The sequence below is a fragment of the Anas platyrhynchos genome, chromosome 36 (genome assembly GCF_047663525.1).
Source record: "Anas platyrhynchos isolate ZD024472 breed Pekin duck chromosome 36, IASCAAS_PekinDuck_T2T, whole genome shotgun sequence".
Classification (NCBI taxonomy): Eukaryota; Metazoa; Chordata; class Aves; order Anseriformes; family Anatidae; genus Anas; species Anas platyrhynchos.
In genome coordinates, this window is record NC_092624.1 from 3,494,092 (window position 1) to 3,522,016 (window position 27,925).

Below are 27,925 nucleotides of genomic sequence, written 5' to 3' on the forward strand. Positions count from 1 at the left end.
TGCTTATTTATTTATTTATTTATTTATTTACTTATTTTTGGTGGCATTGGTTCTTACACAGTTGCCCTTTCCTGGGTATTGACCATTACCATTGTTGTTATTGACATGGTCTCCTTTTTATAAGCCCCAGAGCATTGTATCTGTTACACAGGGACACTTCAGGGGCAAGGGGGAGATTCCTCAGTCTGCTCCAAGAAGAGATGAAGGTCCAGCCTCCCTTGTCTTGTGAGTCCATCAATTCTTCTGGATTTGGGTTGGAAGACATCTTACCACCTCCTGGAAAGGGCTTAAGGCAAAGCTTTTGCTCAGCCTGCAACAGCACATGATACCATGCATTGATCCCTCACTCAGATTCCTGGATGCATCACAACCTTCTGAGCTCCTGCTGCAACCTAGCAGCTTGCTCAGAGAGTTCATCTGTCTGGTCACACTTGTACCCATGACACCCAGCTCTGCCTTTAGTCCCTATCAGGAACTCCATATATTGGAGCTATCTTCGAGATAGCCCTGAAACAGGTGGTCTGGGCAGCCCTTTCAGTCCCTGGGAGGTCTGTCTGGGTAGAGGCCCCTCCATCTGGGTTTTGGTCTCAGCCCAGCATTTTTGCCTCACTAGAAACTTCATGTTGCTTCTAGACTAGAGTGGTCTTGGGAATCTGGAGAGGCCCCAGTAGATTGGAAGCTGGCAAATGTTGTGCCAATTTTAAAGAAGGGCAAGAAAGAAGACCCTAGCAATTACAGGCCTGTCAGTCTCACATCAGCACCTGGTAAAATTATGGAGAAGATAATCCTTGAAGTTATTGAAGTGCACGTAGGGGACAATGCCATCATTGGTCCCAGCCAACATGGGTTTATGAGGGATAGGTCCTGCCTAACAAATTTGATTTCCTTTTATGATAAGATCACCCATCTAGTTGACGAAGGGAAATGGGGCCACATCTGGCTGGCAGATGGTCACTAGTGGGTTCCCCCAGGGCTCAATTTTAGGGCCAGCCCTCTTCAATGTTTTTATAAATGATTTGGATGTAGGACTAGAGGGTGTTTTGAGCAAATTTGCCAACGACACCAAACTTGGAGGAGTTGTGGACTCTGATGAGGCTGGAAAGGCCTTGCAGAGAGATCTGGACAGATTGGAGAGCTGGGCGATCACCAACCACATGAAGTTTAACAAAGACAAGTGCCGGGTCCTGCACCTGGGACGGGGAAACCCTGGCTATATGTACAGACTGGGCAACGAGATGCTGGAGAGCAGCCCTGCAGAGAGGGATCTGGGGGTTGTGGTTGACAGCAAGTTGAATATGAGCCAGCAGTGTGCCCTGGCAGCCAGGAGGGCCAACCGTATCCTGGGGTGCATCAAGCATGGCATCGTTAGTCGGTCAAGGGAGGGGATTGTCCCACTCTACTCTGCACTGGTGCAGCCTCACCTTGAGTACTGTGTGAAGTTCTGGGCACCACAGTACAAAAAGGATATAAAACTGTTGGAGAGTATCCAGAGAAGGGCAATAAAGAAGGTGAAGGGCCTAGAGAGGAAGATGTATGAGGAGCGGCTGAGGTCACTTGGCCTGTTCAGCTTGGAAAAGATGAGGCTGAGGGGAGACCTCATCGCAGTCCAAAGCTTCCTCACTAGGGGGAGTAGACGGGCAGGCACCAACCTATTCTCCTTAATTACCAGTGATAGGAATGGTGTCAAGCTGCGTCAGGGAAGGTTTAGGCTAGACATCACGAAAAGGTTCTTCACTGAGAGGGTGGTCGCACACTGGAACAGGCTCCCCAGTGATGTAGTCACTACACCAAGCTTGTCGGTGTTTAAGAAGTTTTTGGACTGTGCGCTTAGTCACATGGTCTAAAATTTTGGGTAGACCTGTGTGGTGGCAGGAGCTGGACTATATGATCCTTATGGGTCCCTTCCAACTTGGGATGTTCTATGATTCTATGATTCTTATCTGAAACCTTGAGCAATTTGTGTTGTATTTTCTCCCCCTTCCTCTTTGAGGAGGGAGAGTGAGAGAGTGGCCATTGTGGAACTTGGCTGCCCACCCGAGTAAAACCACCATAGTACTGTTTTTCAATTTCATGAAGATGGTTGGATTTGTAATGCTCCCAAGGTGGTCTCCGGCCATGTTGACTTTACCTTCTGCTGGGAACCAGATTTGACCAAAAGTAATCAACCTCCAGTATTCTGGCATATGGCATCCTCAATAGATGATATATTAGCAGCACATTGGCTCTGGTATCCTAGGAGTAGAGGCCCTCACTAGAGAGGAAGGGAAAGACATTTTCATTCTGCTGGAGGCTTCTTGGAAAACTGCACCAGGGAGACTTAGAGTGAGCGTAGCAAAATAACAGCATTCTTGAGGATGCACCCCAATGTCCTCCAGTTTTCCCTGGCTTTCCTCCCACTTCTCAGTCTGTTGAATGCTGTAGGAAAGTATACACTAGTCTCTCCCATCTCCTACCCTTGGGTGAGATACTATCCGCCCCTGTTAAGTTTGCTATAAAAGTCAGGCTATTCGGGTAATAAAAGGAGATCACGATCTGGCCATACTGGTGTCTGTCATGTTTTTAGCCATTCTTCCTGCAACAAGTTAAGTCAGTCATCACTCACTAGAAAGCGAAGCACATCCAAACACTGTAAATCCTCCAGCATGTAAAGACTGCATACAAAAATATGGTGGATAGGACTGCCTCCTATGCTCTTTTTAAGTGAACATTGAATTATTTAGTGCAAAGCTTCAATAGGAGAAATTACAAATGCCCCAAATATTTAGCTGTGAGTAAAATTTCATCTTGGACCATTTAGATACTTAGGAATGACTGACTAATCCTTGTTAACTTTTGAAGCATTTGGAACAAAATAGGAACTTTCAGAATGCAATGTCCACACCTCTAGAGCAAACTTGGATGACAAGTCAGGTAAACTGCCTTCAGGACATGCCACTGTTTCTCAACTGGTTTGAAAGCGGCCTTATGTGACTAGTGCAAATTTAAGTACAGAGGTGAAGTTTGTTCTTGTGAAGTGTGTTTCAAGCTCACTAGAAAGCTTTCTTGCTCCAGAACAGTGATCTGCTTTTGTACAAATACATCTCTTGGATATTCACTTTCATTTTGATTGACAGATGTGGGAAAACCATAGAGCCAGAAGGATGCAATACAAAAGGCATATTCTTTCACCTCATTCCCTGAGGAGACATTTCACTCTTCTGCATAAGTGTTCACTATAACTGAAGTTCTTTCATGCTTGTGTCTCACACACAAGCAATCAGTCCTCCAAGGCGTCTTCTGATTGACTCAGTGCAGGGTTACCAGGCTGTGCCAAGTGTTTCTTATATGAATTACCTGTCTTGTTTTGATTGATAAGCACATCTTCAGGATTGTTTGACAGGACATCAGTTTGATCTCAGGATCTGTTACCATCATCAAAATACTACACTAAACTTAGTGGCTCAAGGTCAGTCTTTGCAGAAGCAGAACCTGTTGAGAAGATGGGAATTAATTTCCCTTCCTGCATGCTGTCATCAGCAATGGTAAAAGCATGCAGAATTGTTTTCTTATGGACATTGTAAAATGACAGCTGCTTGGTGGAGATGTCCAGGAAGATCCCAATCTTTTGCAGTGTCCCAGTCACAGCCAGATGGGTCCAAGGATCCATGTAAGCCCAATACTCTTGCCCATCTACTAATCCTATGACCCAGAAACCATTATTAGGAGACAAAGCCACTGTCCCCTTGCGAGTCACAGATTCCTGGGCAACACCTAAGATCCAGTTTCTTCTCTTTCCAACATTTACTTCCCAGTAGAATCTCCCAGATGTGTACCCTTCCTTTGCCAACACAAAAAGGTGGGAATCAATTCTCTTCTCCCTCATGGGCACCTTTCTGATCATGCCAGCATCCTTCACACTTTTCCCATCTTCTGACACTTCCAGTCTGGGATGAGCCGTGTCAGCATCCAGGGAGATATCAACTGCAATGATCAAGTCATACAATAAGTAGCTGAAAACACAAGGCCTGTTTTTCTGAGACTTTATTTTCTGCATCCTCACCCATCTCTTACTTATCCCTTCTCCATCTCTACACTCAGGTGTGCTAGACAGGCTTTTGCCTCAGGGTGCCTGTGTTATCTTCACTCCCCTACCTCACGTATGCCTCCATTTCCATCCTTGGTTCCCTGACAAAGACCAGACAGTGTGCCTGAAATGAAAGGCACTGAACCAAGGTTTCTCTGGCACCAGCTTTCAGCACCAAGGAGAAGTGTGTAGGGCTGAATACCTGCTTCCTCTATTTTTGAATTTCTGTAGGGATGACCTTGGGAAAAGGACTGAGAATTGACCATATGACTTCTCTTTGGGCAACACTGGAATCAAAACTGACTTTTATAAGAGCACTGATATGCAATCCTACTGGCCAAAGAAGTCATTTTATGAAGCAGTTGGTGAAGTGGGTTTACGTGACAAGGTTTTGGTAGCAGGGAGCTGCAGGGGTGGCTTCTGTGAGAAGAATCCAGAAGATGCCCCATGTTAGATAAGGTCTAGTTTCAGCCAGCTCCAAAGGGACCTACTGCTGCCCAGGGTCGAGACAATAAACAATGTTGTTAGTGCCTCTGTGAGAGCAGACACCAAGGTTAGTGCAGCAGGAGGGCAGGAGGTGCTCCAGGCATGCAGCAGAAATTCCCCTGCAGCCTGTGGAGAGGCCCCTGGTGAGCAGGCTGTTCCCCTGCAGCCCATGGGTCCCACATGGAGCAGATCACGCTGCAGCCCATGGAGGAGACCATGGTGGAGCAGGTGGATCTGCCCTGAAGGAGTCTGTGGCCTGTAGAGAGTCCCTGCCAGAGCAGACTCTAGGCCAGAGCTGCAGCCCATGGAGAGGAGTGGAGAGGAGCCCATTCAGGACCAGAGCTGAGGGTGAGCTGTCACCTGTGGGGGACACATGTTGGAGCAGCTTGCTCCTGATGGATGGACCCTGTGATATGGTTCCATATTGGAGCAGTTCTTGAAGAGCTGATGCCTATGGAAAGCCTGCATAGGATCAATTTGGGAAGGATGGCAGGGAGGATCAGTTTTGGGAGGGACCCCACATTGGAGAAGGGGAAGAGAGTGACCAAGAAGGAGCAGTGGAGAAGAAGTGCAATAGACTGACTGCAACCACCATTTCCCTGTTCCCCTGTGCTGCTCAGGGGGAGGAGGTGGAAGAGGGTGGATGGGGGAAGGTGTTTCTGTTTTTTTTCTTTGTTTCTCACTTCTATAGTTTGTTAGCAATAGGCGATAAATCTTACTGTCTCCCTACTCTGAGTCTCTTTTGCCTGTCACAATAATTGTTGGTCAATCTCCTCATACTTATCGCAACCCTTGAGATCTTTGTGTTGTATTTTCTCCCCCTTTCCCTTTGAGAAGGGGGAGTGAAAGGGCAGTTGTGGTGGAGCTCGGCTGCCCGCCTGAGTAAAGCTACCACAGTTAGTAAGATAATTGATCAACCCTGCACACAACAGAAACACACCTGGAAATCAGTGTAGACACACACTGTTCTGCAAGAAACGCTAAGATATAGATCCAAAGTGTCCTGTAGGTGTGTTTAAACATTCATGTGTGGGAAGAGAGACTATTAGCAATCATGGTGGAAGAAATTCAAGTGTCGCCTGTGTTGAATACAAGTATAAATCATGCATAAATTTATATACATCATCTGGAATTTGGTTTGTGTCTCATGATTATCTCCTTAGTAAAGCCTGGAGGCTCTGTTTTCAAACCTTGCATAGTTTCTTCTCAAGAAAAGGAAAGCACCAGTCTTGGGTATTTTTTCAACATGGACTAGAATGGAAGAGTGATCTTAACTGCAGGAATGGTAAGACGATATTTCTTTCCACAGTTTACCCAGCTTATCAGTGTACATGATAATAACTGGACAGAACTCTAGCAAGGTACAATGGTGTGAACTAAGCTCAGCTAGCTCAACTCAGATTTCAGGAATATGAAAGAGATCTTTTGGAGCAAGATCATCTCTTGACACTTCTAAACTCCGAAGTGCACAAAAAGAAGAGTGGGAAATGGAAGTAGCCAATACAGGCTTTCCATCCCCACTTCCCACAGCTAAAATGGCTCGAGTCAATCATGCACAGGGACTTTGGCAGAACACAACCAAAAAAAGTTATCAAGCAATCCTTCCTCTGAGCATGTTGTTCTCCAAACAGCTCTGTGAGAGGGTTGGATGTGTTTCCTGAAGTTGGGTTCAGGCTCAGAAAATGTAGGTTCATCATCTCTGTTATGCTTACCTTTGTAGATCTGAATTATGAAAAATTCTGTGGAGAAAAAGAATATAGCAGGCAGTAAGTGGATTTATCAAAGTATGCCGGTCTACAGGGTGATAAGACACCATCCATGCTGCTGAATACAAAGACTGTTTTCTCCTGTAGTATATCCAAAGGTATTTCACCAATTATCTGCCTTAGGTGACAGCAAGTCCCACCATCCCTGCCATAAACACACACATTTATCTTACCAAATTCCATCCTCAGTTGGGAAAAACAAACAAACAGAAAAACAACCAAAGAAACAAACAAACAAAAAAGAGGACTAAAAGCTGGGGAGACATAGGATGAGATTCTCATTCCTTTTCAGCTGTAAAGAAAAGGTCAAAGAACTGGGCAAACAACTGACCAAAAACATCACCTTTCACAGGGACAAACTTCCCAGGAAGGTAGTACTTATCCCTAGAAATGTCAGGCACTCAAGCACTCACACTCCAATCACTCCTGCACTTGGTCCTACAAGCATACAGAGGTGTCTTAGTCATTTCTGGACAGGAACAAAAATGAGACATCAACACCTGCAATATTCTTGTATGGGCCACTCTTTGTCATCATTCTCTGCCAGGGAGAAGGAAGAGGATGCCCACAATGCTGGGAGGGGAAACAGCCATGAATAAAGACCCAAAGTGTGCTCCATACATTATAAAAAAATGCTTAGCAATAAAAGCTGAGATAAAGTAGGAGGAAGAGGAGACATTCATAGATATGGCATTGGTCTTCGCAAGGAAATGTTGTGTGTGACAGAGGTATGCTTTCCTGGGAATGGCTGATCATCTACCTGCCTATCAGAAGTAGTGAATGACTTCAATTTTTTGCTTTAGTGGGCTTGCAGCTTTTGCTTTACCTCTTAAATGTCTCTATCTCAATCCAAGGGTTTACACACTTTGACCTCTCCACTTCTCTCCCCATCCAGCTGGAGGAAAGGGTGTGAGCGGCCGTGTAGTGTTTAGCTGCCCATGGATGTTTAACCCCAAGAGGGATGGAGTCATCCTTGTGGGCAGCCCTGCTCACCTAGTTTGCTTTCCAATGAAATCAGCTCTTCTCTGTAGACATTCTGTGAAACTTCCAGTTGGTTCTGGAATTCAGTCAGCTTCTCACTCAGGATCTTCTCTGCCTTTTGCTGAGTGGATTCAAGGGCCCTTGTGATGTCTATGTCCACAATGTCCACAATATCTTCTGCATAGAAAGAGAGGAACCAATGGGAAAATGACATTGATTCCTGGGAAGTGGTTCCTTGTCTTTATAATGGGGGAGGGTGTTTCCTCCTAGAAATATTAGAGAACATGCTATTGTGATTTCAGTTTCACGGTGGACTTATCTCTAGAGTACATTGTACGTCAGAAGGTGTCATTCTTGAGATTTTTTTTTTTTTTTTTTTTTTTTTTACAGGAAAGGGACACTGTGGATGGCAAGATGATGTTGGGAAGAGGGAATGCACACAAGGCAGGAGTGAGCATGCCTGAGCTCCTGGAAGTGAAGTAGGGCTTACTGAAGGTCTGGACTGCAGTTCCCACCCTTTAGATCTTCACCTAGGGCTTACAGACTCTCACGGTCATTGCCCCCTGTAAGTGACTCTTTCCCCATGGTGCATGGTACACGGGCCCTGGATGGAAGGGGACGGAACTGAGAAGATGCTTCCACCTCCCTCTCATTGGTTTGGATAGACCAAAGCGTTCCAGGGGGATGGAGAAGGAGCATAGGCTCCATGGTCCTGCCTGAAGTCCTGCTGGACAGGCTGGAGAGTAGGCATGTCTCACTCCATCTCTCCAGGCAGGATCTGCAGGCTGCGGAAGACTTGACTGTTTGGGGACGAGCACTCTGAGTGACAAAAGGGAGAGACGGTATCGGGACGTGGAGGTGGATGTTCCTTGGGACCTAGCAGTAACCTTTTCCACATTCAGCCATCATGGATGGAGACTATCAAACCAAATGTCTTCCAAGAGGAGGGAGAGAAGAAACACCCTTACCACCTGCAGCTGCCACTTTGGTGTGGAGCTCTCTCAGGGGAAAGGGACACGAGACCCTCTCCCCGGGAATGGGCTGCCCTCCTCTTGCAGGAGTCCCCTTCCATGTCCCCTTCCATGGAGGAGATGCCGGAGACTAGCTCACAAGATGGTGTCATGCTATAGCACTGTTTGCCTTCAAGGAATCGTCCTGCTTTTGGCCAGGATGGAGTCAATTTTTTTTTTTTTTTTTTTTTTTTTTTTTGAGCTGGTATGATGCTGCATTTTGGATTTGTGAGGATAGTCGTGTAGACAACCTGTGGATGCCTTATTTATTCTGAGGAGTGCTTCCACTCAGCCACAGGCCCCTCTTCTTGTCATCACGCTCTGCCAGTGAGGAGGTAGGGGATGCCCACAATGTCAGAAACAGCCATGTTGATGACCCCTATTGTTCCCTTCATTATAACACCATGCTAAGTAATAGAAGCTTAAATAAAGGAGGAAGGGGAGACATTCATAGTGATGGCATTGATCTTCCCCAGGAGATGTTATGTGTGACGGATCTATGCTTTCGTTGAAAAGGCTGAACCTCTGCCTGCCAATCAGAAGCAGTGAATGACTTCCATATTTTTACAGAATTACATAATCACAGAATGCTAGGGATTGGAAGGGACCCTGAAAGGTCATCTAGTCCAATCCACCTGCAGGAGCAGGAACACCTGCATCAGGTTCCACAGGAACCCATCCATGCGAGTTTTGAATGTCTCCAGAGAAGGAGACTGCACAACTCCGTTGGGAAACCTGTTCCAGTGTTTTGTTACCCTCACTGTGAAAAAGTTTCATTTCATATATAAGAGGAACCTCTTTTGTTCCAGATTGCACCCATTACCCCTTGTCCTATCATTGGATGTCACCGAGAACAGCCTGGCTCCATCCTCCTGACACTTCCCCCTTGCATATTTATAAACATTAATAAGGTCTCCCCTCAGCCTCCTCTTTTCCAAGCTAAAGAGACCCATCTCCCTCAGCCTTTCCTCATAATGAAATCATCCCTTAATGGCTCTGCACGAGACTCTCTCAAGCAGTTCCCTGTCGTTCTTGAGCTGTGGGGCCCAGAACTGGATGCCATTGTCCAGATGTGGTCTCACAAGGGCAGAGTAGATTGGGAGGAGAACATCTCTCAACCTACTAGCCACAGCCCTTCTGATACACCCCAGGATGTCATTGGACTTCTTGGCCACAGCGACACAGTGCTGCCTCATGGTCATTCCGCTGTCCACCAGGACCACCACATCCCTTTTCCATATGTTGCTCTTCAACAGGTCAGTCCCCAGCCTATACTGGTGCCTATACCAGTGCCATTTGGCTTTGCTTGGGCTTGCAGCTTTTGCTTTACCTCTTAAATGTCTCTATCTCAATCCAAGGGTTTACACACTTTGACCTCTCCACTTCTCTCCCCCATCCAGCTGGAGGAAAGGGTGTGAGTGGCTGTGTAGTGTTTAGCTGCCCATGGATGTTTAACCCCAAGAGGGATGGAGTCATCCTTGTGGACAACCCTGCTCACCTAGTTTGCTTTCCAATGAAATCAGCTCTTCTCTGTAGACATTCTGTGAAACTTCCAGTTGGTTCTGGAATTCAGTCAGCTTCTCACTCAGGATCTTCTCTGCCTTTTGCTGAGTGGATTCAAGGGCCCTTGTGATGTCTATGTCCACAATGTCCACAATATCTTCTGCATGGAAAGAGAGGAACCAATGGGAAAATGACATTGATTCCTGGGAAGTGGTTCCTTGTCTTTATAATGGGGGAGGGTGTTTCCTCCTAGAAATATTAGAGAACATGCTATTGTGATTTCAGTTTCACGGTGGACTTATCTCTAGAGTACATTGTACGTCAGAAGGTGTCATTCTTGAGATTTTTTTTTTTTTTTTTTTTTTTTTACAGGAAAGGGACACTGTGGATGGCAAGATGATGTTGGGAAGAGGGAATGCACACAAGGCAGGAGTGAGCATGCCTGAGCTCCTGGAAGTGAAGTAGGGCTTACTGAAGGTCTGGACTGCAGTTCCCACCCTTTAGATCTTCACCTAGGGCTTACAGACTCTCACGGTCATTGCCCTCTGTAAGTGACTCTTTCCCCATGGTGCATGGTACACGGGCTCTGGATGGAAGGGGACGGAACTGAGAAGATGCTTCCACCTCCCTCTCATTGGTTTGGATAGACCAAAGCGTTCCAGGGGGATGGAGAAGGAGCATAGGCTCCATGGTCCTGCCTGAAGTCCTGCTGGACAGGCTGGAGAGTAGGCATGTCTCACTCCATCTCTCCAGGCAGGATCTGCAGGCTGCGGAAGACTTGACTGTTTGGGGACGAGCACTCTGAGTGACAAAAGGGAGAGACGGTATCGGGACGTGGAGGTGGATGTTCCTTGGGACCTAGCAGTAACCTTTTCCACATTCAGCCATCATGGATGGAGACTATCAAACCAAATGTCTTCCAAGAGGAGGGAGAGAAGAAACACCCTTACCACCTGCAGCTGCCACTTTGGTGTGGAGCTCTCTCGGGGGAAAGGGACACGAGACCCTCTCCCCGGGAATGGGCTGCCCTCCTCTTGCAGGAGTCCCCTTCCATGTCCCCTTCCATGGAGGAGATGCCGGAGACTAGCTCACAAGATGGTGTCATGCTATAGCACTGTTTGCCTTCAAGGAATCGTCCTGCTTTTGGCCAGGATGGAGTCAATTTTTTTTTTTTTTTTTTTTTTTTTTGAGCTGGTATGATGCTGCATTTTGGATTTGTGAGGATAGTCGTGTAGACAACCTGTGGATGCCTTATTTATTCTGAGGAGTGCTTCCACACAGCCACAGGCCCCTCTTCTTGTCATCACGCTCTGCCAGTGAGGAGGTAGGGGATGCCCACAATGTCAGAAACAGCCATGTTGATGACCCCTATTGTTCCCTTCATTATAACACCATGCTAAGTAATAGAAGCTTAAATAAAGGAGGAAGGGGAGACATTCATAGTGATGGCATTGATCTTCCCCAGGAGATGTTATGTGTGACGGATCTATGCTTTCGTTGAAAAGGCTGAACCTCTGCCTGCCAATCAGAAGCAGTGAATGACTTCCATATTTTTACAGAATTACATAATCACAGAATGCTAGGGATTGGAAGGGACCCTGAAAGGTCATCTAGTCCAATCCACCTGCAGGAGCAGGAACACCTGCATCAGGTTCCACAGGAACCCATCCATGCGAGTTTTGAATGTCTCCAGAGAAGGAGACTGCACAACTCCGTTGGGAAACCTGTTCCAGTGTTTTGTTACCCTCACTGTGAAAAAGTTTCATTTCATATATAAGAGGAACCTCTTTTGTTCCAGATTGCACCCATTGCCCCTTGTCCTATCATTGGATGTCACCGAGAACAGCCTGGCTCCATCCTCCTGACACTTCCGCCTTGCATATTTATAAACATTAATAAGGTCTCCCCTCAGCCTCCTCTTTTCCAAGCTAAAGAGACCCATCTCCCTCAGCCTTTCCTCATAATGAAATCATCCCTTAATGGCTCTGCACGAGACTCTCTCAAGCAGTTCCCTGTCGTTCTTGAGCTGTGGGGCCCAGAACTGGATGCCATTGTCCAGATGTGGTCTCACAAGGGCAGAGTAGATTGGGAGGAGAACATCCCTCAGCCTACTAACCACAGCCCTTCTGATACACCCCAGGATGCCACTGGACTTCTTGGCCACAACGGCACAGTGCTGCCTCATGGTCATTCCGCTGTCCACCAGGACCACCACATCCCTTTTCCATATGTTGCTCTTCAACAGGTCAGTCCCCAGCCTATACTGGTGCCTATACCAGTGCCATTTGGCTTTGCTTGGGCTTGCAGCTTTTGCTTTACCTCTTAAATGTCTCTATCTCAATCCAAGGGTTTACACACTTTGACCTCTCCACTTCTCTCCCCCATCCAGCTGGAGGAAAGGGTGTGAGTGGCTGTGTAGTGTTTAGCTGCCCATGGATGTTTAACCCCAAGAGGGATGGAGTCATCCTTGTGGACAACCCTGCTCACCTAGTTTGCTTTCCAATGAAATCAGCTCTTCTCTGTAGACATTCTGTGAAACTTCCAGTTGGTTCTGGAATTCAGTCAGCTTCTCACTCAGGATCTTCTCTGCCTTTTGCTGAGTGGATTCAAGGGCCCTTGTGATGTCTATGTCCACAATGTCCACAATATCTTCTGCATGGAAAGAGAGGAACCAATGGGAAAATGACATTGATTCCTGGGAAGTGGTTCCTTGTCTTTATAATGGGGGAGGGTGTTTCCTCCTAGAAATATTAGAGAACATGCTATTGTGATTTCAGTTTCACGGTGGACTTATCTCTAGAGTACATTGTACGTCAGAAGGTGTCATTCTTGAGATTTTTTTTTTTTTTTTTTTTTTTTACAGGAAAGGGACACTGTGGATGGCAAGATGATGTTGGGAAGAGGGAATGCACACAAGGCAGGAGTGAGCATGCCTGAGCTCCTGGAAGTGAAGTAGGGCTTACTGAAGGTCTGGACTGCAGTTCCCACCCTTTAGATCTTCACCTAGGGCTTACAGACTCTCACGGTCATTGCCCTCTGTAAGTGACTCTTTCCCCATGGTGCATGGTACACGGGCTCTGGATGGAAGGGGACGGAACTGAGAAGATGCTTCCACCTCCCTCTCATTGGTTTGGATAGACCAAAGCGTTCCAGGGGGATGGAGAAGGAGCATAGGCTCCATGGTCCTGCCTGAAGTCCTGCTGGACAGGCTGGAGAGTAGGCATGTCTCACTCCATCTCTCCAGGCAGGATCTGCAGGCTGCGGAAGACTTGACTGTTTGGGGACGAGCACTCTGAGTGACAAAAGGGAGAGACGGTATCGGGACGTGGAGGTGGATGTTCCTTGGGACCTAGCAGTAACCTTTTCCACATTCAGCCATCATGGATGGAGACTATCAAACCAAATGTCTTCCAAGAGGAGGGAGAGAAGAAACACCCTTACCACCTGCAGCTGCCACTTTGGTGTGGAGCTCTCTCGGGGGAAAGGGACACGAGACCCTCTCCCCGGGAATGGGCTGCCCTCCTCTTGCAGGAGTCCCCTTCCATGTCCCCTTCCATGGAGGAGATGCCGGAGACTAGCTCACAAGATGGTGTCATGCTATAGCACTGTTTGCCTTCAAGGAATCGTCCTGCTTTTGGCCAGGATGGAGTCAATTTTTTTTTTTTTTTTTTTTTTTTTTGAGCTGGTATGATGCTGCATTTTGGATTTGTGAGGATAGTCGTGTAGACAACCTGTGGATGCCTTATTTATTCTGAGGAGTGCTTCCACACAGCCACAGGCCCCTCTTCTTGTCATCACGCTCTGCCAGTGAGGAGGTAGGGGATGCCCACAATGTCAGAAACAGCCATGTTGATGACCCCTATTGTTCCCTTCATTATAACACCATGCTAAGTAATAGAAGCTTAAATAAAGGAGGAAGGGGAGACATTCATAGTGATGGCATTGATCTTCCCCAGGAGATGTTATGTGTGACGGATCTATGCTTTCGTTGAAAAGGCTGAACCTCTGCCTGCCAATCAGAAGCAGTGAATGACTTCCATATTTTTACAGAATTACATAATCACAGAATGCTAGGGATTGGAAGGGACCCTGAAAGGTCATCTAGTCCAATCCACCTGCAGGAGCAGGAACACCTGCATCAGGTTCCACAGGAACCCATCCATGCGAGTTTTGAATGTCTCCAGAGAAGGAGACTGCACAACTCCGTTGGGAAACCTGTTCCAGTGTTTTGTTACCCTCACTGTGAAAAAGTTTCATTTCATATATAAGAGGAACCTCTTTTGTTCCAGATTGCACCCATTGCCCCTTGTCCTATCATTGGATGTCACCGAGAACAGCCTGGCTCCATCCTCCTGACACTTCCGCCTTGCATATTTATAAACATTAATAAGGTCTCCCCTCAGCCTCCTCTTTTCCAAGCTAAAGAGACCCATCTCCCTCAGCCTTTCCTCATAATGAAATCATCCCTTAATGGCTCTGCACGAGACTCTCTCAAGCAGTTCCCTGTCGTTCTTGAGCTGTGGGGCCCAGAACTGGATGCCATTGTCCAGATGTGGTCTCACAAGGGCAGAGTAGATTGGGAGGAGAACATCCCTCAGCCTACTAACCACAGCCCTTCTGATACACCCCAGGATGCCACTGGACTTCTTGGCCACAACGGCACAGTGCTGCCTCATGGTCATTCCGCTGTCCACCAGGACCACCACATCCCTTTTCCATATGTTGCTCTTCAACAGGTCAGTCCCCAGCCTATACTGGTGCCTATACCAGTGCCATTTGGCTTTGCTTGGGCTTGCAGCTTTTGCTTTACCTCTTAAATGTCTCTATCTCAATCCAAGGGTTTACACACTTTGACCTCTCCACTTCTCTCCTCCATCCAGCTGGAGGAAAGGGTGTGAGTGGCTGTGTAGTGTTTAGCTGCCCATGGATGTTTAACCCCAAGAGGGATGGAGTCATCCTTGTGGACAACCCTGCTCACCTAGTTTGCTTTCCAATGAAATCAGCTCTTCTCTGTAGACATTCTGTGAAACTTCCAGTTGGTTCTGGAATTCAGTCAGCTTCTCACTCAGGATCTTCTCCGCGTTTTGCTGAGTGGATTCAAGGGCCCTTGTGGTGTTTATGTCCACAGTCCTTTCTGCATGGAAAGAGAGGAACCAATGGGAAAATGACATTGATTCCTGGGAAGTGGTTCCTTGTCTTTATAATGGGGGAGGGTGTTTCCTCCTAGAAATATTAGAGAACATGCTATTGTGATTTCAGTTTCACGGTGGACTTATCTCTAGAGTACATTGTACGTCAGAAGGTGTCATTCTTGAGATTTTTTTTTTTTTTTTTTTTTTTTTTTACAGGAAAGGGACACTGTGGATGGCAAGATGATGTTGGGAAGAGGGAATGCACACAAGGCAGGAGTGAGCATGCCTGAGCTCCTGGAAGTGAAGTAGGGCTTACTGAAGGTCTGGACTGCAGTTCCCACCCTTTAGATCTTCACCTAGGGCTTACAGACTCTCACGGTCATTGCCCCCTGTAAGTGACTCTTTCCCCATGGTGCATGGTACACGGGCCCTGGATGGAAGGGGACGGAACTGAGAAGATGCTTCCACCTCCCTCTCATTGGTTTGGATAGACCAAAGCGTTCCAGGGGGATGGAGAAGGAGCATAGGCTCCATGGTCCTGCCTGAAGTCCTGCTGGACAGGCTGGAGAGTAGGCATGTCTCACTCCATCTCTCCAGGCAGGATCTGCAGGCTGCGGAAGACTTGACTGTTTGGGGACGAGCACTCTGAGTGACAAAAGGGAGAGACGGTATCGGGACGTGGAGGTGGATGTTCCTTGGGACCTAGCAGTAACCTTTTCCACATTCAGCCATCATGGATGGAGACTATCAAACCAAATGTCTTCCAAGAGGAGGGAGAGAAGAAACACCCTTACCACCTGCAGCTGCCACTTTGGTGTGGAGCTCTCTCGGGGGAAAGGGACACGAGACCCTCTCCCCGGGAATGGGCTGCCCTCCTCTTGCAGGAGTCCCCTTCCATGTCCCCTTCCATGGAGGAGATGCCGGAGACTAGCTCACAAGATGGTGTCATGCTATAGCACTGTTTGCCTTCAAGGAATCGTCCTGCTTTTGGCCAGGATGGAGTCAATTTTTTTTTTTTTTTTTTTTTTTTTTTTTTTTTGAGCTGGTATGATGCTGCATTTTGGATTTGTGAGGATAGTCATGTAGACAACCTGTGCATGCCTTATTTATTCTGAGGAGTGCTTCCACACAGCCACAGGCCCCTCTTCTTGTCATCACGCTCTGCCAGTGAGGAGGTAGGGGATGCCCACAATGTCGGAAACAGCCATGTTGATGACCCCTATTGTTCCCTTCATTATAACACCATGCTAAGTAATAGAAGCTTAAATAAAGGAGGAAGGGGAGACATTCATAGTGATGGCATTGATCTTCCCCAGGAGATGTTATGTGTGACGAATCTATGCTTTCGTTGAAAAGGCTGAACCTCTGCCTGCCAATCAGAAGCAGTGAATGACTTCCATATTTTTACAGAATTACATAATCACAGAATGCTAGGGATTGGAAGGGACCCTGAAAGGTCATCTAGTCCAATCCACCTGCAGGAGCAGGAACACCTGCATCAGGTTCCACAGGAACCCATCCATGCGAGTTTTGAATGTCTCCAGAGAAGGAGACTGCACAACTCCGTTGGGAAACCTGTTCCAGTGTTTTGTTACCCTCACTGTGAAAAAGTTTCATTTCATATATAAGAGGAACCTCTTTTGTTCCAGATTGCACCCATTGCCCCTTGTCCTATCATTGGATGTCACCGAGAACAGCCTGGCTCCATCCTCCTGACACTTCCGCCTTGCATATTTATAAACATTAATAAGGTCTCCCCTCAGCCTCCTCTTTTCCAAGCTAAAGAGACCCATCTCCCTCAGCCTTTCCTCATAATGAAATCATCCCTTAATGGCTCTGCACGAGACTCTCTCAAGCAGTTCCCTGTCGTTCTTGAGCTGTGGGGCCCAGAACTGGATGCCATTGTCCAGATGTGGTCTCACAAGGGCAGAGTAGATTGGGAGGAGAACATCTCTCAACCTACTAGCCACAGCCCTTCTGATACACCCCAGGATGTCACTGGACTTCTTGGCCACAACGGCACAGTGCTGCCTCATGGTCATTCCGCTGTCCACCAGGACCACCACATCCCTTTTCCATATGTTGCTCTTCAACAGGTCAGTCCCCAGCCTATACTGGTGCCTATACCAGTGCCATTTGGCTTTGCTTGGGCTTGCAGCTTTTGCTTTACCTCTTAAATGTCTCTATCTCAATCCAAGGGTTTACACACTTTGACCTCTCCACTTCTCTCCTCCATCCAGCTGGAGGAAAGGGTGTGAGTGGCTGTGTAGTGTTTAGCTGCCCATGGATGTTTAACCCCAAGAGGGATGGAGTCATCCTTGTGGACAACCCTGCTCACCTAGTTTGTTTTCCAATGAAATCAGCTCTTCTCTGTAGACATTCTGTGAAACTTCCAGTTGGTTCTGCAACACAGCCACCTTCTCACTCAGGATCTTCTCTGCCTTTTGCTGAGTGGATTCAAGGGCCCTTGTGGTGTTTATGTCCACAGTCCTTTCTGCATGGAAAGAGAGGAACCAATGGGAAAATGACATTGATTCCTGGGAAGTGGTTCCTTGTCTTTATAATGGGGGAGGGTGTTTCCTCCTAGAAATATTAGAGAACATGCTATTGTGATTTCAGTTTCACGGTGGACTTATCTCTAGAGTACATTGTACGTCAGAAGGTGTCATTCTTGAGATTTTTTTTTTTTTTTTTTTTTTTTGTTACAGGAAAGGGACACTGTGGATGGCAAGATGATGTTGGGAAGAGGGAATGCACACAAGGCAGGAGTGAGCATGCCTGAGCTCCTGGAAGTGAAGTAGGGCTTACTGAAGGTCTGGACTGCAGTTCCCACCCTTTAGATCTTCACCTAGGGCTTACAGACTCTCACGGTCATTGCCCCCTGTAAGTGACTCTTTCCCCATGGTGCATGGTACACGGGCTCTGGATGGAAGGGGACGGAACTGAGAAGATGCTTCCACCTCCCTCTCATTGGTTTGGATAGACCAAAGCGTTCCAGGGGGATGGAGAAGGAGCATAGGCTCCATGGTCCTGCCTGAAGTCCTGCTGGACAGGCTGGAGAGTAGGCATGTCTCACTCCATCTCTCCAGGCAGGATCTGCAGGCTGCGGAAGACTTGACTGTTTGGGGACGAGCACTCTGAGTGACAAAAGGGAGAGACGGTATCGGGACGTGGAGGTGGATGTTCCTTGGGACCTAGCAGTAACCTTTTCCACATTCAGCCATCATGGATGGAGACTATCAAACCAAATGTCTTCCAAGAGGAGGGAGAGAAGAAACACTCTTACCACCTGCAGCTGCCACTTTGGTGTGGAGCTCTCTCGGGGGAAAGGGACACGAGACCCTCTCCCCGGGAATGGGCTGCCCTCCTCTTGCAGGAGTCCCCTTCCATGTCCCCTTCCATGGAGGAGATGCCGGAGACTAGCTCACAAGATGGTGTCATGCTATAGCACTGTTTGCCGTCAAGGAATCGTCCTGCTTTTGGCCAGGATGGAGTCAATTTTTTTTTTTTTTTTTTTTTTTTTTGAGCTGGTATGATGCTGCATTTTGGATTTGTGAGGATAGTCATGTAGACAACCTGTGCATGCCTTATTTATTCTGAGGAGTGCTTCCACACAGCCACAGGCCCCTCTTCTTGTCATCACGCTCTGCCAGTGAGGAGGTAGGGGATGCCCACAATGTCGGAAACAGCCATGTTGATGACCCCTATTGTTCCCTTCATTATAACACCATGCTAAGTAATAGAAGCTTAAATAAAGGAGGAAGGGGAGACATTCATAGTGATGGCATTGATCTTCCCCAGGAGATGTTTTGTGTGACGGATCTATGCTTTCGTTGAAAAGGCTGAACCTCTGCCTGCCAATCAGAAGCAGTGAATGACTTCCATATTTTTACAGAATTACATAATCACAGAATGCTAGGGATTGGAAGGGACCCTGAAAGGTCATCTAGTCCAATCCACCTGCAGGAGCAGGAACACCTGCATCAGGTTCCACAGGAACCCATCCATGCGAGTTTTGAATGTCTCCAGAGAAGGAGACTGCACAACTCCGTTGGGAAGCCTGTTCCAGTGTTTTGTCACCCTCACTGTGAAAAAGTTTCATTTCATATATAAGAGGAACCTCTTTTGTTCCAGATTGCACCCATTGCCCCTAGTCCTATCATTGGATGTCACCGAGAACAGCCTGGCTCCATCCTCCTGACACTTCCGCCTTGCATATTTATAAACATTAATAAGGTCTCCCCTCAGCCTCCTCTTTTCCAAGCTAAAGAGACCCATCTCCCTCAGCCTTTCCTCATAATGAAATCATCCCTTAATGGCTCTGCACGAGACTCTCTCAAGCAGTTCCCTGTCGTTCTTGAGCTGTGGGGCCCAGAACTGGATGCCATTGTCCAGATGTGGTCTCACAAGGGCAGAGTAGACTGGGAGGAGAACATCCCTCAGCCTACTAACCACAGCCCTTCTGATACACCCCAGGATGCCACTGGACTTCTTGGCCACAACGGCACAGTGCTGCCTCATGGTCATTCCGCTGTCCACCAGGACCACCACATCCCTTTTCCATATGTTGCTCTTCAACAGGTCAGTCCCCAGCCTATACTGGTGCCTATACCAGTGCCATTTGGGCTTGCAGCTTTTGCTTTACCTCTTAAATGTCTCTATCTCAATCCAAGGGTTTACACACTTTGACCTCTCCACTTCTCTCCCCCATCCAGCTGGAGGAAAGGGTGTGAGTGGCTGTGTAGTGTTTAGCTGCCCATGGATGTTTAACCCCAAGAGAGATGGAGTCATCCTTGTGGACTGCCCTGCTCACCTAGTTTGTTTTCCAATAAAATCAGCTCTTCTCTGTAGACATTCTGTGAAACTTCCAGTTGGTTCTGCAACACAGCCACCTTCTCACTCAGGATCTTCTCTGCCTTTTGCTGAGTGGATTCAAGGGCCCTTGTGATGTTTATGTCCACAATGTCCACAATATTTTCTGCATGGAAAGAGAGGAACCAATGGGAAAATGACATTGATTCCTGGGAAGTGGTTCCATGTCTTTATAATGGGGGAGGGTGTTTCCTCCTAGAAATATTAGAGAACATGCTATTGTGATTTCAGTTTCACGGTGGACTTATCTCTAGAGTACATTGTACGTCAGAAGGTGTCATTCTTGAGATTTTTTTTTTTTTTTTTTTTTTTTTTTACAGGAAAGGGACACTGTGGATGGCAAGATGATGTTGGGAAGAGGGAATGCACACAAGGCAGGAGTGAGCATGCCTGAGCTCCTGGAAGTGAAGTAGGGCTTACTGAAGGTCTGGACTGCAGTTCCCACCCTTTAGATCTTCACCTAGGGCTTACAGACTCTCACGGTCATTGCCCCCTGTAAGTGACTCTTTTCCCATGGTGCATGGTACACGGGCTCTGGATGGAAGGGGACGGAACTGAGAAGATGCTTCCACCTCCCTCTCATTGGTTTGGATAGACCAAAGCGTTCCAGGGGGATGGAGAAGGAGCATAGGCTCCATGGTCCTGCCTGAAGTCCTGCTGGACAGGCTGGAGAGTAGGCATGTCTCACTCCATCTCTCCAGGCAGGATCTGCAGGCTGCGGAAGACTTGACTGTTTGGGGACGAGCACTCTGAGTGACAAAAGGGAGAGACGGTATCGGGACGTGGAGGTGGATGTTCCTTGGGACCTAGCAGTAACCTTTTCCACATTCAGCCATCATGGATGGAGACTATCAAACCAAATGTCTTCCAAGAGGAGGGAGAGAAGAAACACCCTTACCACCTGCAGCTGCCACTTTGGTGTGGAGCTCTCTCAGGGGAAAGGGACACGAGACCCTCTCCCCGGGAATGGGCTGCCCTCCTCTTGCAGGAGTCCCCTTCCATGTCCCCTTCCATGGAGGAGATGCCGGAGACTAGCTCACAAGATGGTGTCATGCTATAGCACTGTTTGCCTTCAAGGAATCGTCCTGCTTTTGGCCAGGATGGAGTCAATTTTTTTTTTTCTTTTTTTTTTCATTGGAGCTGGTATGATGCTGCATTTTGTATTTGTTAGGAAAGTCATGTAGATAACCTGTGGATGCCTTATTTATTCTGAGGAGTGCTTCCACACAGCCACAGGCCCCTCTTCTTGTCATCACGCTCTGCCAGTGAGGAGGTAGGGGATGCCCATGATATTGGAAGGGAGAACATCTGTGACGCCAACCTGAGTGGTCTAAAGGGATACTCCCTACAGTATGACACTATGCTCAGCAATAAATCTGAGATAAAAAGGAGGAAAGGGAGATATTCATATGATAGCATTGGTCTTCCCCAGGAAATGTTACCTGTGACACAGCCCTGCTTTCCCAGAAATGGTTGAACCTCTTCCTGCCTTTCAGAATCAATGAATATATCCCACATTTTGCTTTGCTTGGGATTGCTTGGGCTTGCAGCTTTTACCTCTTAAAATCTCTCTATCTCAATCCGTGAGTTCTCTGACTTTGAGCTTTCCACATCACTCCTCCATCCAATTGGAGGAAAGTGATTGAGAGAATTTGCAGTATTTAGCTTCCCACTGTGGTTTAAGCACAATAGAATTGAAGGTTTGTTTAGGAATTGCACTGCTCACCTAGTTTGTTTTCCATCTCAATCAGGCAGTCCTTGGTCCAGGACTTCTTGGCTTTGGTTATTCTGTCTTCCATCTCTTCTCTGAGGATCTGAAGGTCTTGCTCTCTGGATACCTCCAGGTTCTTCAGACACACCTGCAGATTATGTAGCTTTTCTGAGATGGCCTGGAGGGAAGTCTGGGTGTTGGCCTGTTCCTCTAGAGGTGGGGCTATGTTCTGTGAAACCTCCAGTTGGTTCCGCAGCACAGCCATCTTCTGATCCATGATCCTCTCCATCTCTTGCCGTGAGGATTCTGGGGCCCTTGTGATGTCTATCTCCACATTCCTTCCTACAAAAAAAAAAAAAAAAAAAAAAAAGGCTGATTGGGAAACTGACATTTCTTCCTGTTATGTTAGCCCTTCTCTCAATAATGTGAATGTGTGTTTTGAGAAAAACACAGGATGGAAAACATATATGTACTTTTATTTTTGATGTGCCATAATGGACTGATGTCTACATAATTCTTTTGGAACAGTCTTTTTCTTTCAGTTCTATCCAGGGAATTCACACTTTTGAAGGCAAGATTGTATGGAGAGGACAGAATTCACAAAAGGTCTAGCTGGGCCCTACTTATCAAAAGAAGAGTAGCAGAGCTTGCCAAAGACTTTGCTTCAAGGTCTCTCTTTTTTAGGTATCTCTCTAAGGCTTTTAGTTACTCATGATAACTTCAGCCGTGAACTGTCCGTCTCCTAACGGTCATATAGGTTTTGGTTAGAAATTTACAGAGCACAGAAGATGCTTTCATCTCCCTTGCATTGGTTTGAATGGATTGACATCAGAATGACGGGGCCTAAAAGAATTCAGTCTTCCTCTCCCAAACAAAGCAATACACTCTGCTGTAGAAGGACACGCCAGACGTTAAAGAGGTGTGGCCCTAGGATCAAATTAATCTCATCCCAAAGCCTAAGCTTTCTGTTGTGGACTGGAAGATCTTCTGTGGGTAAGTTGCTCACAGGAATAGAGCCCCCATGGGTGCAGTTCTCTCTGCAGTCATCCATCCCACCCGGGATGTTCCCAAGGAAGACCGCGGGCAAGAGGAATGGGATCCGGCATACTTACTTGAAGGCTCAAAATCCATTCCAAGGTCTTGGACCGTCAAAGATGTTTCCTTGTGTCCTGGGCATTGTATTCATTTGAAAAGACAGAAAAGAGGAAATTTAGCAAAGACCTTTTCCCAAGGAAGTAGAAGAAATGATATGCACAGCTTTTGGGAAAGAACACATCACGTAGGCAGCGCAAAAAACATGGTGTCCTCTGAACCAAGGGCCTGATAGGAGCATTGTGGGTTTGCACGAATGTATCCTGCTGCGGAGCCCCACTCATGCTCTCAGGGCCATGAGGCTGTCTAAACTGCCCCAGAGCCCTTCTAAAATGCCTCACAGCCCAAGTGCAGCATCCCATGGTCTTTGCTGGGAAGGTTTCAGGGAGCACATTCTGACCCTTCCACTCCTCCCAAGCCACATAGGGATTGCTTTGCTTTCTCCTGTCTCCTCTCAGCAGGTAAAAGGCAACTGGACTTCATTATTTGTTGCCCTTCTCTGGACTCACTCCAGCACCTCCATGTCCTTCTTGTAGCGAGGGGCCCAAAACTGAACACGGTACTCGAGGTGCCCCCTCACCAGAGCCAAGTACAGGGGGAGAATCACTTCCGTAGTCCTGCTGGCCATACTGCTTCTTATACAAGCCAGGATGCTCTTGGCCTTCTTGGCCTCCTGAGCACACTGCTGGCTCATATTCATCTGTCTATCCACCAATACTCCCAGGTCCTTCTCTGCCTGGCAGCTTTCCAACCACTCGTCACCCAGCCTGTAGCTCTCCTTGGGGTTATCGTTCCCCAGGTGGAGGACCCGGCACTTGGCCTTGTTAAATTTCATACAGTTGTCCTCAGCCCATCAGTCCAGCCTATCCAGGTCCTCCTGCAGAGCCTTCCTACCCTCGAGCAGATTGACACACACACCTAACTTGGTGTCATCTTTGAACTTACTGAGAGTGCACTTGATACCCTCATCCAGATCATTGATCAAGATATTAAAGAGGACTGGCCCTAGCACTGAGCCCTGGGAAACTAGTGACCAGCCTCCAGCTGGATTTGACTCCATTCACCACATCTCTTTGGGCCCGGCTATCCAGTCAGTTCTTAACCCTATGAAGCATACACCAGTCCAAGCCACGAGCAGCCAGTTTCTTGAGGAGAATGCTGTGGGAGATGGTGTCAAAAGCCTTACTGAAGTCAAGGTAGACCACATCCACAGCCTTTCCCTCATCCACTAAGTGCATCACTTTGTCATAGAAGGAGATCAGGTTTGTCAAGCAGGACCTGCCTTTCATAAACCCATGGGGACTGGGCCTGATCACCTGGTTCCCCTGTAAGTACCGTGTGATGACACTCAAGAGAATCTGATCCATGAGTTTTCCTGGCACTGAGGTCAAACTGACAGGCCTATAGTCTCCTGGGTCTGCCCTCTGGCCCTTCTTATAGATGGGCGTCACGTTTGCTAGCCGCCAGTCAACTGGGACCTCCCCTGATAGCTAGGACTGCTGATAAATGATGGAAAATGGCTTGACCAGCTCCTCTGCCAGTTCTCTCAGTATCCTTGGTTGGATCCTTTCTGGCCCCATCGACTTGCACACATCCAAGTGCCGTAGCAGGTTGCCAACCGTTTCCTCATGGATAGTGAGGGCTACATTCTGCTCCCCATCCCTTTCCACCAGCTCAGGGTACTGGGTATCCAGAGAGCAACTGGTTTTGCTGCTAAAGACTGAGGAAAAGAAGGCATTAAGCACCACAGCCTTTTCCTCATCTTTTGTAACTAAGTTCCCCCCTGCATCCAGTAAAGGCTGGAGATTCTCTTTAGTCCTCCTTTTTGTGTTGATGTATTTGTAAAAACATTTTTTGTTCTCTTTAACGGCAGTAGCCAGATTGAGCTCCAGATGAGCTTTGGCCTTCCTAATTTTGTCCCTGCACAGCCTCGCAACATCCTTATAGTCCTCCCTAGTGGCCTGCCCACTTTTCCAAAGATGATAAACCCTCTTTTTTCTCCTAAGCTCAAGCCACAGTTCTCTGTTGAGCCAGGCTGGTCTTCTTCTGTGCTGGCTCGTCTTTGGGCACGTGGGGACAGACTGCTCCTGAGCCATTAAGATTTCCTTCTTGAAGAGTACCCAGTCTTTCTGGACTCCTGTGCCCTTCAGAACCACATCCCAAGGGACTCTACCAACCAGTGTCCTGAAGTGCTCAAAGTCAGCCCTCCAGAAGTCCAAGACTGCAGTTTTACTGATCCCCTTCCTGACTTCACCAAGAATGGAGAACTCTACCATTTCGTGGTCACTCTGACCAATACAGTTCCCAACCACCACATCTCCTACCAGTCCTTCTCTGTTTATGAACAGGTCTAGCGGGGCACCTTCCCTGGTAGGCTCACTAACCAGCTGCGTCAGGAAGCTATCTTCCACGCTCTTCAGAACCCTCTTAGACTGCTTTCTCTGGGCTGTGTTGTGCTTCCAGGATATATCTGGGAAGTTGAAGTCCCCCACAAGAACAAGCACGGACGATTTCTCAACTTCTGCCAGCTGTCTGTAGAATTCCGTGTCCATCCTGGTTCGGCGGGGTCTATAACAGATCCCCACCAGGGTGCTTCCTTTGTTGGCCTTCTCGCTGATCTTAACCCATAGGGACTCAACCTTATCATTCCCAGCCTCAAGTTCCACGACATCAAAACTCTCTCTGATATAGAGAGCCACACCACCACCCCTTCCATGCTGCCTGTCCCTTCTGAAGAGCCTATAGCCAGACATTGCAGCCCTCCAGTCATGAGAGTGGTCCCACCACGTTTCCATGATGGCAACCAAGTCGTAGCCTGCCTACCTGCATCTTAGAGCACAGGAATGGGAATGGGGGGTTGGTCAGTTCATAGACTTTATTTCCATTGATTCTTTTTCCACACAGTGTTCCACTTCAGTGTGGGGTCCCTTGCAAACAATGCAGTCCTTCCAAAACTGCTCCACCATGAATCCTCTCCAAGGTCTTCAGCTTACATTATGTGGAACTGGCTGGAACCTGCTATGTCTTACACAAGGCAGAGACACTGGTCTCATTCTTCAGAGGCCACCCCTGCATCCACTGCCACCCCCAGCCCCACCAAAGCCTTCCCAAATAAAACCAATACATTATCCTACACAGTCAAAGGAGAAAGGTATCTGCCATTGGAGACAGAGCAACAAGCTAAGGAGGTGCTCTGAAGATCATTCTGACCAATCATTCTGAAGGGAGAAATAGGGATCTGTTTGTTACTGTGGAGGAGTCCTGCTCATGGCACACCTGATTGCTGTGCTCTGCTCTTCATCTCTCTCCTAGTCATCTTTCCTGTTGCTGTCTGCTTGTCACCTCTTTAGCTTTCTTTGGAAAGTGCAATGATGAAAACGAGAAGGATTTTGTCCAGGAGTTAGTGAATTACAGAAAGGACTGTTAGGTGTCAGCAGAGTCACTGCCTTGAACGTGCTAAAGGCATTGAGAAAGTGGAGGTGCTAACAGTGAGAAAAGATACATATATATGTTTGTGAAAGTGAATGTATTTGTGTGTGCCTTAGTGTCATGTCTGAGCTCTGAATTCCTGATGTGTACTTTGTGGTATCCATGCAACCTGCAGGGGACGCAGGAACTGTGGATTCTGTGAGACATTTCCTAAAATACACCACTTCTTTGTCATAACATCCATTTGCTACACAGTAAAGGCAGCATTGTACTCCACCCAGTTACAGCATCAAATGGGAAGGCAAATTTTAAAGAAAGCCAGTGCCAGAGGACAGTACAGTCCCACAGGATGCAATTGCAGAAGCTTCCTTGATATAAAGAACAAGTGATGGAAATGTACAATGTATGTATATGAGCAAACACATAAGACACAAGGCAGCAGCCCACAAGTGTGGTTTTATCAAAGGGCGGAAGAGGAACCCTGAAGAGGAGCCCCCAGCGTCCTACTGTGCCTACTTCAAGCTGATCTACATCCCTCACTGTACACCTTTGGCTGAGCTGACTAGCTCTCCTCTAAAATGCAAGCTAAACTGAACAGCACACATGTAGATCACCACAGCCTTGGCTGCTGAAATGCTTGTCTACCGTTTATACTAGTATTGGTGTTTGAAGTGGGAATGCGTTCCTTGGAAGGGAATCCTATTCTGGGTTGTGTAACACCACTAGCTTAACTATCTGGATTTCTGGTGTCTGGGAGATGTTGGTGATGCCCTTCATCATCTGTCCCTGCTCTTCTCCAGCAGTTGCCGCTTGAGGGCCCGGGTCTCACTAAGTACTGACTCAGACCTGCCAAGCCCATAAGGAAGTCTCCAGTAACCAAGGGGATCCCAAAAGATGCCAGACAGCCAGGTAGAGATGTGAACTGCACCCTATAGGTGAGGTAGTGGCTCTGCTTGCTTGAGCATATAAACTTCTGCATGTTGTCCCAGGAAGGACACCCTGTGCATCTATGAACTCCAATTGATTCAGCCCCTGTGGAAGGGTGCTCAGTCCTAGCAGTGAATCTTTAAGTCCCAGGCCTGGAGACATACGTCCTCCTCTCTCAGGGAAATAAATGCCCAAAGTTACCATGCTGGGAAAGAGCACCACAGAGGAAAGATGCTTCCCATCTCAGTACTTCTGAGAGCAACAGAAATTACCACAAACAGCTGAGAAAAAGACCTGAAAGGAACTTTATGGAAACACAGTTTTAAGCGCAGTATTCCTTCTTCAGCAACCAGAGCACCCACCCTGAGCAAGTGAAACTTTTCTACCAGCTGAACTGGCACTTGGAGGGAGAAATCCCTTGTGAGAAATGGAGCAAAGAATTGTTCTCCTCATTGATTTTGCAGATAAGACTTGCCATATCTTACTTTTTCTCATGGCTAAACAACTTATGATAGCAACTGTGTGTACTTCTGGTTGTCTTTTTTTTCACCCCAGAACAATACATTTCTCAAACCTGAATTTCAAAATATCTTGAAATCGTATTGGTTGAAATATGTATTTATATATAATTACATACATATATAATATATATATTATATTAAAAATATCATGCTTTTATATGATTAACAAAAACTCTATTCCTTTAAGCTGCTTTCTTATTTGTTTATTTTCTTTTTGAAATAATGAAGGTAACCTAGAACACTATGCTTTCACAGATTTTTTCCTAGCAACAGTACAATAGAGAGATACATTCTTAAAGAATGACTGTAGATATATACAAAAATGTGTTAACGTACCTTCAGAGAAACCTCATCTCATCTGTGTCTCTTCTGAACTGACTGGCTTTCACTTGCAGTATGATGGCACAGTTACAGGCAGCCTTCAGTGCCCTT

The 27,925-nt window shown here is 47.2% G+C and overlaps 1 protein-coding gene across 4 annotated transcripts; it reads right to left on the reverse strand.

Moving 5' to 3' along the window:
* On the reverse strand, positions 1 to 27,925 carry LOC113845425 (E3 ubiquitin-protein ligase TRIM7-like). Of its 4 annotated transcripts, XM_072032166.1 has the most exons (11): positions 27,830 to 27,925; positions 22,637 to 22,693; positions 21,540 to 21,866; positions 19,755 to 19,919; positions 17,280 to 17,435; positions 14,788 to 14,943; positions 12,297 to 12,461; positions 9,805 to 9,969; positions 7,309 to 7,473; positions 6,262 to 6,288; positions 1 to 3,960 (listed from the first exon to the last, which is right to left on the reverse strand). In XM_072032166.1, exons 2-11 carry the CDS (start codon positions 22,653 to 22,655, stop codon positions 3,422 to 3,424), a joined length of 1,884 nt encoding a protein of 627 aa, XP_071888267.1. In that variant the 5' UTR covers positions 22,656 to 22,693; positions 27,830 to 27,925; the 3' UTR covers positions 1 to 3,421. The 4 variants fall into 4 exon arrangements, with proteins under 4 accessions (XP_071888267.1, XP_071888269.1, XP_071888268.1 ...); XM_072032168.1 differs by lacking the exon at positions 19,755 to 19,919; XM_072032167.1 differs by lacking the exon at positions 14,788 to 14,943.